The sequence below is a fragment of the Typopeltis vanoorti genome, chromosome 6, assembly GCF_054136105.1.
Source record: "Typopeltis vanoorti isolate ZY-2024b chromosome 6, IOZ_Tvanoo_1.0, whole genome shotgun sequence".
In the NCBI taxonomy this organism is placed as follows: Eukaryota; Metazoa; Arthropoda; class Arachnida; order Uropygi; family Thelyphonidae; genus Typopeltis; species Typopeltis vanoorti.
The window spans coordinates 23,545,771-23,559,250 of record NC_143554.1 but is presented as its reverse complement, the minus strand read 5'-3'; the positions used below and the strand labels follow the sequence as shown (position 1 = coordinate 23,559,250).

Below are 13,480 nucleotides of genomic sequence, written 5' to 3'. Positions count from 1 at the left end.
CTTAAAACGATATTCTCAAAGGCAGTAGAAACAACAATGGGAGAAAATGCAATTAGGCTCCAAGAATTTTGGAAAAATTTTAACGCGCAATTGAAAACATTCATGATTCGTGGGAACAAGTGTCTTCTACCTGCATGAGAGCTGTTTGAAAAAAACTTTTGTAGAATGTGCTAATGACTTAGGTGGTTTTCAACATCCTGTGAACAATGTGGTTGAAGAAATCGTTACAATTGGTGAAGACCTTGGTTTTGATGGTGTTGATGTAGATGTTAAAGAATTATTGGATTCAAATTCAAAAGATTTCAGTGACAACGATCTTCTTGAAATTGAACAACGTGTATTATGAAGACAACGAACAAATGGAATGTGAAGATGAGGTTCCAAAGGAGATTACAATCAAAGAACTAGATGGAATATTTTGCAGTTTAGAATCACGTAAGTAGCACGTACTGGATATGGATTCAGATGTTAATCAAAGAATGCTTGTTTGCAGAGGTCTAGAGAGTCATTTTGCTTGTTACTTTAGAATTTATGCTAATAAGAAAAAAAAAACTGTTCAAACGACTCTTTATAACTTTTTTTTGATAAAAAAAATTGCAGTAATTAATGTAGGTTCAAGCATTTATTAAACATTTATTTTGCATTCATTTTTAATCTTTCCTAAAAGAGTACCATATAAAATGAATTATTAATACAGTAATGGATAATGGACAAGTTGTAATTATTACCATTGATTATTATATTTGATTAGCGCAATTTTGAAATACGCAGTAACATCAAGGAATTAATTAATCGCGTTAATCAAGGGATATCTGTATATCATTAATGTAAAAACAGTAGATGGAGACTGATTCCTCTCTGTATGGGAGTCATGTCCAAGAGTATCTTCTTCACTGTATGTCCTCATTGCATTCTTCCATCTAGTCATGATTAAACTTATGAAGACGCTTACAAACGATGAGAGGGACAGTGCAACAAAAATGAATCTCCCTCATAAATTAATCCCAACAAAAAAAATGTCACACCTCACAACCAATCACAATATATAAACCAAGCCAGAACCTTCTCACTAAAATCTCATGATCACATTTACTTTACTAACATTTGTGTCATTAACACAAACATCAATGATGTTCGCCATCACTTGCAGTCTTCCAGACCAGACAGAAACCCAGATTGCAGCTACATCTTCAACTCCACTTCCAATGCCCAAACTGCATACTTAATTCCTTTCACCACACGAGTGGCTGGTGCCTTTGTGAGATCTGGCATAGCCTACCAGAGAATGGCTAATTTAGAATCCCCTGCTTTTGACCTTCTGTGGTTCAAGATTTCCTTGTCCCATTTAGTAACATTCATTTGTTACATTTATTAGTCTCAACAGAATAACAACAACCAAATACTGATAGCTATTCAGACCTCTTCATATTCCTTGGCATGAAATTTGAATCTGAAATCCAGCTATCCAAATAGTGAGGTCATCTTTGTAGGCAATATCCATAGTCCCAACTGGTTCCCCTTTTCTAACACCACTGACAAAACTGGACAAGAAGCAAGTCTTTGCTATAAGTAATGACCTAAAGCAAACCATACATCTACCTACTTAAATTCCAGATCATCCTCTTCATTCTCCAAATATTCTGGCCAATTGGGATGACGTCTAGATTTTCCACTTCTTTCATTGGTTTGACTTTTTTTTTTTTTTTGCTAATCCAATCCCAACACCTGCTCTGAATGGGTTACAAAAATTATCCTCAATGGCACAAAGGCCTTTATCCCACATTCAACCTAAAATCCTCAACCACTCTCTAAGCCCTGGTTTAACAGAAAGTGTATCAGAGCAGTTGAAGAAAAAATTCAGCTTACTGAAGTTAAGCTGAATTTTGGATAAATTTTGAATAATGGATAAAGTCATCAATAGTTAACTTGTCCACTATTTAGAGGCCCACCAATTAATCAGCGACTACCGTTAGGAAATTCTAAATGTGTGGAAAGCTTATAATAGATTTAGTTTAATCCTTTATCCCAGTGAGAGCAAACAAAGTTTGCGCCTGAAAATATCTTCAGGACTAAATATAGTGTTGTACTATTTTCACAGTAGTGATTACAACATAGAATGACTCAGAGAGAAAAAACTTCTTGGGCTGTTTGGCTGATTTCCTCTCACATTCTGATATCACCTTGCCTGCTCATAAGCTTGAGGATAAAATTTTTTCTTATATCCATATTAACTTTTTTTTTTGTTTTTGTTACAGCTCCTGATTATTGATTATACTTATCCATTCAACTCTTATCTGATTTATCTCCTAACATGCTTTGCCCATTTCCATACTATAGTCTGCTATAGTCTCTCCATGGCAGTTTGGGGTTCCATGATGCATCTTCAAGCTGCTTCTGAAGTTTGTCATATTCACTTACTCTGTTGTTCCACATATAGCCCTCTAAATTGTGAACTCTAGATGTCCAGCCACCTCCCAGAACAAAACTGCATGATCGTTCCCCCAACAAGTAAGCATATCAGTTACTCTGATTATGACAAATCCCCTGTAATTATCAGTAGATCCCTCCCTCTCTCACCATCAAGTCTGCTCTGTTATGTTTCAGATACCTTCACCTCTGTATGCTTTCCTCTTTCAAATCTAAGTCCTCAGTAAATTTGAATACAACTTGTTAATTCTTCACTCCATACCAATGGTGATATGTGAGGGGGGGGGAGAAGTATTCATAAGAACCACATACTCCAAATGCTAATGTCATTTTTCTTTAACCTGATGTTGGTGAGGTGGTAAAATGTAACAAAAGTGGTAAGGTGGGGGCCCACAGACCCACCCAAATAATGTAGTGTATTATAGAAATCATATTTTTTAATCAATATTAGATTACATATTGTTTAAGTGTCCTGTAATTTTACAGAATAAAAATGCAGATCCACAAAATTAACTCATGGTTATTTAAATTAAGGGGATATTAAATCCCACATTATTTCAAAGCCAAATAAGAAACTCAAAGATATAAATCTAAGAGTTGCATGGCGAATATAGCAAAGTATAAAAATTTTGGTTAAACGAATCCTAACGTAAGCTAAACACGTGGTTCAATACTAGGGCAACTCAGAGCAAAGGTAGGTACAGTTCTGATCACTATTCTTAGTATTTCCCATAATATAAAAACCCATCTCCTAGGAGATGTAAGATGCTATACATTATGGGGGGGAAGATCACTACCCAGACCGGTTTCGACCTTTATTGAGGTCTTATCAGTGAGTAGGTAGATCTAGATAATACCAAGGTTGTAGTGAGCAGAACTTATATACTTTGCTATATGAGATGCCAAAAAAGGTTCACCAATAAGTTACTGAAATAAAGAGCCAAAATGCTTCACTTCGGCGATGTAAAATTATTTCAATTAAGGGGATATTAAATCCCACATTATTTCGTTTTCACATTATTTCATTTTACATCACCGAAGTAAAGCCTTTTGGCTCTTTATTTCATTAACTCATGGTTACTGACTAATTCTAAATCAATTTCGCTATCATCATCTCTGCTAAATGGCTCCGTGTCTGTCACAGCATTATTTATAAGTTGACATAACTTCTGTTCTTCCTGCTCATAATTCATCTGGTAAAAAAAGATATTATTCTCAAAATACTCTCTAAATATTTACGAAAATATATTTGCTTATAGTTATATGTAAAAATATAAAGACACAGCAGTAACTATAATATTTTAGTAGAATATACATGAAAACAACTTATGTTTCGGAAGTAAATATAGTCACACTTTTGGTAAGGTGGGGTCTGGTGGACCCCAACACACTTCGCACCTCTGCACACTAAACTTGCTTGCATGCAACAGCCTGTCATCTATGCTGTCGAGTAGCAGGTTATGGGAGGGGAAGCGCCATGCATTGTTAAAAAGTTATAGTCAATTTAAAATCTTTGGGGTCTGTGACACCCCACCTTACTAACACCAGGTCAAACATGCTAATGTTAAATCAGTAAATTTTAAGTATTAGCTTAGTTACTAAATAAATAACTTCTGCTGTTAATTATGTGCACACAGTTAGCTCCATGTTAAAATTTAGAACAACCTATAAATAATCTGCATATTATAATCCTTCAGTAGGCTAGGATTTTTAAGAAGATTCTGAGGGCACTTTCCAAATATAAAACTGTATTCCGTAGCAGTTTTTTTGAGGATTTGAGAATGAGTGAGCTCTTATGCTAAAATCAACAGTTATTCTAGTTCTTAAAATGGTATTGGGATTAAAAGAGGTATGAGTGAGGGTTTCTTTCTTTTCCTTTTTTTTTTCTATGAAATATTTTTTTGGATACTGCATGGTTTGTCAATGAGGAGAAAAAAAAGAAAAGAAAAAAGAAGAAAAATGCAATATACTGTTTTTATCAAGCAACAAACATGACTATCAATATTCCATATGAATAAATATATTTTGAGAAGAGAAAAGAATAACAGAAATAACAGAGCAAGGTAATTGAGAATGGTAAAGAAACTTGAAATAGAAACTTCAATTAATATTTTAACTACCTGTTCTATTTCACTTTCCAATCTAATCAGCTGATTGCTCCAGTCAAGAGAAGATGAGATACTGTAAGTATGTCGTTGTTTTTTTAATGACCTTTCGACATGATCTATTGACAATGAGCTTTCTATAAAATAAAATTTCATTTTTCATTATTACACTTGAAAGTAAACAGATGAGAGAAGAAAAAAGGAACTGCATTTTCTTGTGTAAAAAAAAATTTCAGTAGAATAATGATGGACTGCTTTGCATAAAAATAAGCAATTAAAAAATAAAAAAACAAAGAAAAAAATATGAAGGGTGGTAGCCCATAAGTCATGAACCATGCCATAGAAAGGGCCTATCTTTGTGAAGTAACTGCATAAGTTTTTTTAACATCACCAGATTTTTTTTTATTAGTTATGAAAAACCACATCACATAAATGCCTTCCATTTTCAGCTTCACGGAGATGGGCCCTTTATGCTCCATGACTTATGAACCACCCTGCATAACAGCAATTTATTTTATTATTTGTGCTGTCTATATTTGTGTGTGCATAGGAGTATGTTAATATGTTAATTTAGTACTAGTGTGCTCATTTTATCAGGTCTGTATGTTGTTGGTACAAGATAGGTGGTAGAATTGTTGGAGCAAAGATAGGTTGCATATTTTTGATGTAATATTTTTGAAAACTTGTATGCATTTTGCCTAAAATTTATTTAGTAATCATACTGAGCTGAATGTTGAAAGTTTATTTTTCACTTGGTTAGACTATAATAAATTTAGTTTAATCCTTTATACAAGTGTGAGCAAACAAAGTTTGCGCCTGAAAGTATCTTCAGGACTGGGGTAAGGTAGTACAACACCGGGCAACTCGTTGCAAAGGTGGAGCAAGCTTACATCACTCCTATCTCAGAATCTCCCATAATGCAAAACACATCTCCTTGCGGATATGTATAATGTCATGCAACTCGACCTTTACTGAGTTCTTTTCAGTGGGAGCCAGGCCCAGATGTGAAGATACTAGGCAGAAGCAATAGTATCTCCACATCTGGAATAGAAGCAAATAATTATGATGAAAAATGAAATGAGGTGTATGCAAAATTAAATCAGGTATTTGGTGAATATGAACAGAAGTGTATGTGGAAAAAAAAAATAAATAAAAAGAGGTGGCAAATGATTCAACAGCAGCCCATGGAGATTCTATTATAAAAGGTATAGTAGATGTGAGGATGCACAAAGTTTGCTTTCAAGGAAAGGGCAATTAATGCCCTGGATATGATAAGTAAGCATGCAAGGAGTTAGTAGTAGCGAGTTGGAACAAAAGATTTGGTTGGGTAAAGGTATAAGGAAATGCGAGGATGAAGATTACAGAGCAGAGTAAAAGAAAATAGTGTTGTAGGAAGAGTAGCTGGAATGTTGCCTAGGTATGACAGTGATGAACTGGGATGGAAAACAAAAATCATGACTTGTATTCTAGAAGAGCTGTATGAGGAAAAAGGTTGCAATTTTGATGTATGAACCATTCAAGGGTGAATGGAATTGTACGTAAGGATGAATTACATTTAAATGAACTTAGAGTGAATCAGCTGGAGATACTGTTGCTAGAAGGCAGTTTAATGAGTAATTTTTGAAAGAGATCACAGGAAGTCAGAGGTGATGTAAATGAGGAGGAGAGTGATCCAAGTGAGACTGAAGTGATTGTGAATGGAGATGAGAGCAGTGTGTGAAAGAGATGAGAATGTGAGCACACGAATGCCAGTTGGATAGGGAAAAAGAGGTTGCCAGTGAGATCATCATCATCATCAAATTCTTGCCATGTATCCTCAAGGGGTGTACAGGATATGATAGTACTACATGAAAAAAATTACATCATTACTAACTTCCTATCTACAATTTTCCTCCAAATCAGTCTGTTACTTGTCAAGACTCAAACATTATCAGAAACATTATCATATTTCTATCGTCTAAGGCACTTTGTACTGTATCAATCCAACTATATCTTGGTCTTCCTCTGAGTCGTTTTGCTGCAAACCTGGCAGAGAACACTTGTTTTGCTAATCTTTTTTCGCCCATTCTGTTTAAGTGACCATACCACCTGAGATTAGCTCTGCTAACGCATTCCTGGATGCTGACAATGTCAAATTCTTTCCTAATATCCTCGTTTTTAATATGATATTGCCATTGATGCCATCTATTCATGCCTATAATCTTTCTCAGGACTCTCATATCTGTGGTCTCTAGTCTTTGGTCAAGTGTTTTACTTCTGATCCAGCTCTTAGATCCATAAGATAAAACTGGTTTGAACACTGTCTTGTATACAGATAATTTAGTGTTCTGACTAATTTCTCTCTTATTCCATATGAATTAATTCATTTGACTTCCCACAATACCAGCTTTGCTGATTCTGTTGTCTTCTATATTTAATTTACAATTTTTAACTAAAAATCGTGCCTAAGTAGCTGAAATGTTTTACTTGTTCCACAGGTTCTCCATTCACAGTTGACATTTTCAATGATTCTGCCTATTTTCATTGTCCTTGTCTTTTTATTGCTTACCTTCATACCATATCTATTACAACAGTTATTCAATTTAGTCAGGTAATCTTACAGACGTGGAGCGGATTTATTTAGCAGTATAACATCGTAAGTATAAAGCAAAGAGCTGACATTAACATCTCCAATTTTGATATCATGTTTAATACCACTTTCCTTCATAATGTGATCCATATAGATAATGAATAACAGAGGGAATAATGTATCATCCTTGTCTCACACCAGATTTAACATTAAACCATCTTCCTGTACTTCCTTCAATTCTAACTGCTGACTCACAACTCAAATAAAGACTAAGTATTGCTTGATATAATGCCCCATTGACACCATATAACTGCAGCGTATTGAATAGCTTCTCTCTTGGCACCTTGTCATATGCCTTTTCCAAATCGACAAAACTTAAATACAGATCTTTGTTATATTCCCATGCTTTCTCGACTATTTGTCGTAAAGTGAAGATCTGATCCTGACAGCCTCTATTTGGCCTGAATCCAGCTTGTTCTTCACCAAGCTTTTCTTCCACAATTCTTCTCAACCGTTTCTCAAGTATACTTGCATAGATCTTGCCAGGAACACTCAGTAGGGAAATACCTCTGTAATTCTCACATGCAGTTTTATTTCCCTTTTTATATATGGGTACTATGAGAGTTGTACTCCAATCATCGGGAATTCGTCCCTCTGTCCAGGCTTTCTGAACTATGCAGTGCAACCACTGTAAGACTCTTATGCCGCCGTACTTCAGCATTTCTGGTCGATTATCATCTACTCCTGCTGCCTTTCCACATTTCAAGCCTTTGATGGCTTTTTCTACTTCAAGTATGGATATGTATTCCTGATTGCATGCCTGGTCAGTGTTTTTTACCACTGTGCTGTCATCACTGCTTGTTTCATTTAGCAGTTTTTCAAAGTAATTACTCCATACCTCAAAGATATCTTTTTTTTCTCCCATTTTCATGTCACCTTTATCATCTCTAACTCCTTTTACAGCACTCTTTTCTCCATGTCTAAGCTTCTTCAACAACCTCAAGAATATCTTACCACCTTCTTGATATTTATTTTCTATGTTCTTGCCAAAGTCCCCCATGACTTTTGTTTAGCTAGTTTTACACAGTGTTTAGCTTTCTTACATTTGTCTCTGTATTCTCTAAGAGCACAAACTGACTTATTTGCCAGGAACTTTTGATATGCTTTCTTCTTTTCCTTCACTGCCTCTTTAACTTCCTGTGTCCACCATGGAGTTCTAATTTTTCTATCCTTGCAGACAACTTCACCACTGTGCCACAACGTGCCACTCTAGCTGAATCAATCAGGGCTTTCTTCAAGGCTTGCCACTGAATCTCCAAGGTTCGATTCCTGTTCTCAAACTCTTTCATTTTTTCTTCAATAATCTTTGTGTATTTTAGTCTACAGTTCACATCTGAGAGCTGCTCAACTTTCATTCGCTTTAAAACTTTTTTACATGTTATTCTTTTCAATATGAAATTCAATTTTATCCTGCTCAAGACTAAATAATGATCACTTCCAATTTCAAATCTTCTGTACATTCTGGTGTCCTACAATTGGTTAATAGTGTAATAGTGATGTAACAATAACATAGTCAATGAGACTTTTCTTATTCCTTGCCTCTTCTCTCCATGTGAATTTGTGCACATTTTTATGTTGGAACATGGTGTTAGTAATAACCAATCCATGTCCTGAGCAGAAATCCAACAGGTATTTGCCATTATTATTAGCTTTGCTCTTTTCTCCAAATTTTCCCAAAATATTTTTGTATGTCTGACAATCATTTCCTGCTCTGCTATTCAGATCCCGAACAAGTACCAACTTTTCATTTTTCATTGTGTCAGTTGCTTTTTCTAAAGCATCAAAAAATTCCTCCACTTCTACCTTAGTAGAACCTTCTGTGGGACCATAGGCACAAATAAGTCTCATTGTCCAGTTCCACATTCTCATATTTGCCCACATCACTCTACTTGAGACTGCCTGCCATTCAAGAAGATTAGCCTCGTATTTTGTGTTGAATACTATGGCTACTCCTTCTTTTCCTTGATTGTCATTTCCTGAATATAACATTTTGTATTTATTGCTCAGAAAGATCTCACCAGTTAGATCAGAGAAACATAAAATGAGAAGAGCAGATTCTGGAAGCAGTAATGAATGCATGTATGGGGATGGTCAACATAGGAATGGAATAGAATGTCTGGGATGCATTAAGTAGCTGAGTCTGGGAAGATATATATGGCACAAAGGGTAAAGATGAGTAGAGAGTGTGTGGAGAAGTCACAGATAAAGAGTGGCATGAATAGAACTTTTTACAGACCAAGAATTGAAGTGCTATGCTTATTTACCAATGCCAGGTGTATCAGAAAGAGGGAGAAGATATTGTTGTGTTGACTGAGTTTATTGGCCTTAAAATGGTGAAACATGGTTGGATGAGAATGATATCCTAATGGAAATAGGAATGGAAGGATATGATTCAAACGATTGAATCCCTTCCAACTACTAACCATGCTCAAACTTGCTTAACTTTTTGCAAGCCATTAGTAGCAGAGGCTCTACCAATCGACCAACCTTTGCTGGCTTACATCAGAATATGCTATGCAACGGTGGTCTGGAACCTTCATCTGTTAAGTATACTCCATCTGTATACTTAACAGATGAAGTTATGTGGGGAGTCTAATGCATGCAAAATAGAAAATCTGCAAAAGAGGATGGCATCATAGGTGAACTCTTAAAAGCAAGTAAAGAAATAACTTACAAAATCTTGGCAGACTTTTTACTTTATGTCTGAAGCAAAAAATTATGTATTGAAAGCATGAAAAGGGCTACTATTATTCTGATACACAAAAGAGCAAAGTGGAATCGGTGATATATACGAAGTATTTCAAGTCTTAGCTCAGAGTTTGTGCAATTCTAGACCTTTCACAGCCAAAAGAACAGGCAGGCTTTGAAGTGGATTCAGCACACTAGCTCATATTCAAGCTGTACAATACATTACTGAATGATGTAATAAATACCAACAATCATTATGCCTTGGTTTTATTGATTATGAAAAAGCCTTTGATTCAGTAAAAACTTTTTCAATACTTGGAGCATTACAAAATGAAGTCGAGGATCATCAAATCAGCATACTGATGAAGTAGTAACAATCCACTTTACTGGAAACATCTCTCCACTGTGGAAGTACAGATAAGTATATGACAAGGCACCATGACATCCTCAAAAGTATTCACACATGTATAGAAAAGGTGTTCAAGCTTCTTAATTAGGAATAGAAAGATATGAAGAGGACATTTAAGCCATTTATGCTTCATAGATGACATAATTATCTATTCTTCAAATCCAGATGAACTACAGACTATCCATGAACTTCAAACTGTTTGCAAAACAGCTGGATGAATGATAAACCTAAAGAAAATCCAGGTTAGGTTCAATAGCTATGTGCAACCAGAAATGATAAAAATCAATTATGATAAAACTGAACAAGTGAATTGCTATATCTACTCAGGACAATGGATATCAGTGGACCAAACCATGGAGGAAGTTAAAAGATGGCCAATATGGTGAAAACGTTTGAAAAACTGCAGCTAATATTCAAAAGCTGATACCAATTATGTTTTTAAAGTGAGCATTCTCCCTATACTGCCATTTAGCTGTGAAACATGAACACTAAATGTAAAAGACACTCAAAAATGACAGACAATACAATTTAGTAAGGAAAGATGCATGCTTGGTATCACAAGACTGGATAAGGAAAGAATTACTTGGATAAGAAACCAAATGACATTATAGAAGGAGCGAAACATCTGAAGTGGAACTGAGATGGGTATATTGCTTGAAAAACAAACCAATGATGGACAAAAGAATTGGATTGGATATCCCAGGAAGTTAAAAGACTGCAACATTAACTAAATTCAAGCTGGATTGACAAAATCATCAGATTTGTAGGAGTGATGTGGGGAAGAAAAGTCACTGGAGTCATTTTAGAAAGGCCCTCATCCAGTAGTGGAATGATAATGGCTGATGATGACTCTTGATTCATTCACTATGCACAGTTCTATCTCTTTTCGTTTCCACCAACATATCCTATTCTTTTACTTAAATTAAGGGGATATTAATTCCCACATAGTTTTAAAACCGAATAAGAAACTCAAAGATTGGAATCAGAGAGTTTCTTGCCGAATATAGTAAACTATAAAGTATCGGCGGACACTAGCGTTAGCAAATGCAAGTGATCCTAGTACGTAGTACAATATCGGGCAACTCGTTGCAAAGGTGCGTAAAGTTCAGATCGCTACTCTTAGGTATTTTCCATAATGTAAAAACACATTTCCTAGGAAATGTATGCTGTTATTACATTATGGAGGGAGGTCACTACCCAGACCGGTTTCAGCCTTTTTTGAGGCTTCATCAGTGAGTAGCTAGACCCAATACCAAAGTGTATAGCGAAAAGAACTTATGTACTTTGCGAACGAGTTTACCAAACAGGTGCAACCATTAAGTTACTTAAGTATAAAGAGCTAATAAGCTTCATTTCGGCAATGAAAACATTACTTAAATTAAGGGGATGTTAATTCCCACATAGTTTTAAAACCTTTAAAACCTCTTTTCGCTATACACTTTGGTATTGGGTCTAGCTACTCACTGATGAAGCCTCAAAAAAGGCTGAAACCGGTCTGGGTAGTGACCTCCCTCCATAATGTAATAACAGCATACATTTCCTAGGAAATGTGTTTTTACATTATGGAAAATACCTAAGAGTAGCGATCTGAACTTTACGCACCTTTGCAACGAGTTGCCCGATATTGTACTACGTACTAGGATCACTTGCATTTGCTAACGCTAGTGTCCGCCGATACTTTATAGTTTACTATATTCGGCAAGAAACTCTCTGATTCCAATCTTTGAGTTTCTTATTCGGTTTTAAAACTATGTGGGAATTAATATCCCCTTAATTTAAGTAATGTTTTCATTGCCGAAATGAAGCTTATTAGCTCTTTATACTTAAGTAACTTAATGGTTGCACCTGTTTGGTAAACTCGTTCGCAAAGTACATAAGTTCTTTTCGCTATACACTTTGGTATTGGGTCTAGCTACTCACTGATGAAGCCTCAAAAAAGGCTGAAACCGGTCTGGGTAGTGACCTCCCTCCATAATGTAATAACAGCATACATTTCCTAGGAAATGTGTTTTTACATTATGGAAAATACCTAAGAGTAGCGATCTGAACTTTACGCACCTTTGCAACGAGTTGCCCGATATTGTACTACGTACTAGGATCACTTGCATTTGCTAACGCTAGTATCCGCCGATACTTTATAGTTTACTATATTCGGCAAGAAACTCTCTGATTCCAATCTTTGAGTTTCTTATTCGGTTTTAAAACTATGTGGGAATTAATATCCCCTTAATTTAAGTAATGTTTTCATTGCCGAAATGAAGCTTATTAGCTCTTTATACTTAAATATCCTATTCTATTCTATTCCCTCAGCTATACAGCTGGTGGGGGTAGCTATATGCTACCATACTAGGGAGATGATTATAAGTAGGGTGATTTCCTGTTGCCTTTCTTGCCATAGCATATTTTATGACTGTAGCCGTGTGTGTGTGTTCACGAGACAGGTTTGCCTGTTTTGAGGGATGAAAAACCCTCCACCACCGTATGATATTGGTTAACTCACCTTTAGTTGAAAGAGGCCAGATAAGGGTTTCTCACATCACTGACGGGAATCGAGCCCAGGTCTTTCTGACCAAAGGGATTCGTCTATACTGACTGAGCTACGGAGGCTCCCACCAACATACGATGACAACAAAACTAAAAAAAACTTTCATATCTACTTTTATTAGAATATTACCCCTTTCCACATTCTCCATAAATGATTTCTAACCACTAAACTTTCTCCTTCTCTTAATCTTAAAGTACTTCCACCTTTCTTCCCAATAACTCCCTACCTCCCCCTCCAAAAAAACTATTCTCTATCACCAGTCCTCTAGTCCTCTAAATACACACAATCTAACTTTTATCTGTTTTAAGTATTTAAATAGGCATGTATAGTTAGGCATTAGGATCAAATAAAATATGATAAACAAAACTGGGATTAATCTGAAAACCATTTAGAAGTAGTTTTTTTTTTTTTTTTGAAAAAATGTTGCACCTTGTTCATGGGTTGAATATTCAGATTCATCGATAAACATCTGGTTAGTTACTAGCTGGAAATAAAGCCCTTTCTTATCCATTAATTCATCATGGTTACCGAATTCTACAATTTGTCCATTCTCCATAGCATATATCACATCTGCATCTTTAATTGTAGAAAGCCGATGGGCCACAATAATAGTTGTTCTACCTTGTCGTGCCTGAAAGAAATGCGTTTTATTATCATCAAAGATAACATATTAAGAA

At 35.6% G+C, this 13,480-nt stretch overlaps 1 protein-coding gene across 2 annotated transcripts in view; it reads right to left on the bottom strand.

Moving 5' to 3' along the window:
* Positions 1–13,480, bottom strand: part of LOC150105338 (ATP-dependent translocase ABCB1-like) — a 417,983-nt gene that overhangs the window by 201,056 nt on the left and 203,447 nt on the right. For both annotated transcript variants that reach the window (XM_090394721.1, XM_090394720.1), the window contains exons 15-16: positions 13,233–13,434; positions 4,548–4,669 (exon numbers count right to left, since the gene is read on the bottom strand). In XM_090394721.1, coding sequence (XP_090250847.1) covers positions 4,548–4,669; positions 13,233–13,434 — 324 coding nt within the window. The remainder of the gene's footprint in view (positions 1–4,547; positions 4,670–13,232; positions 13,435–13,480) is intronic.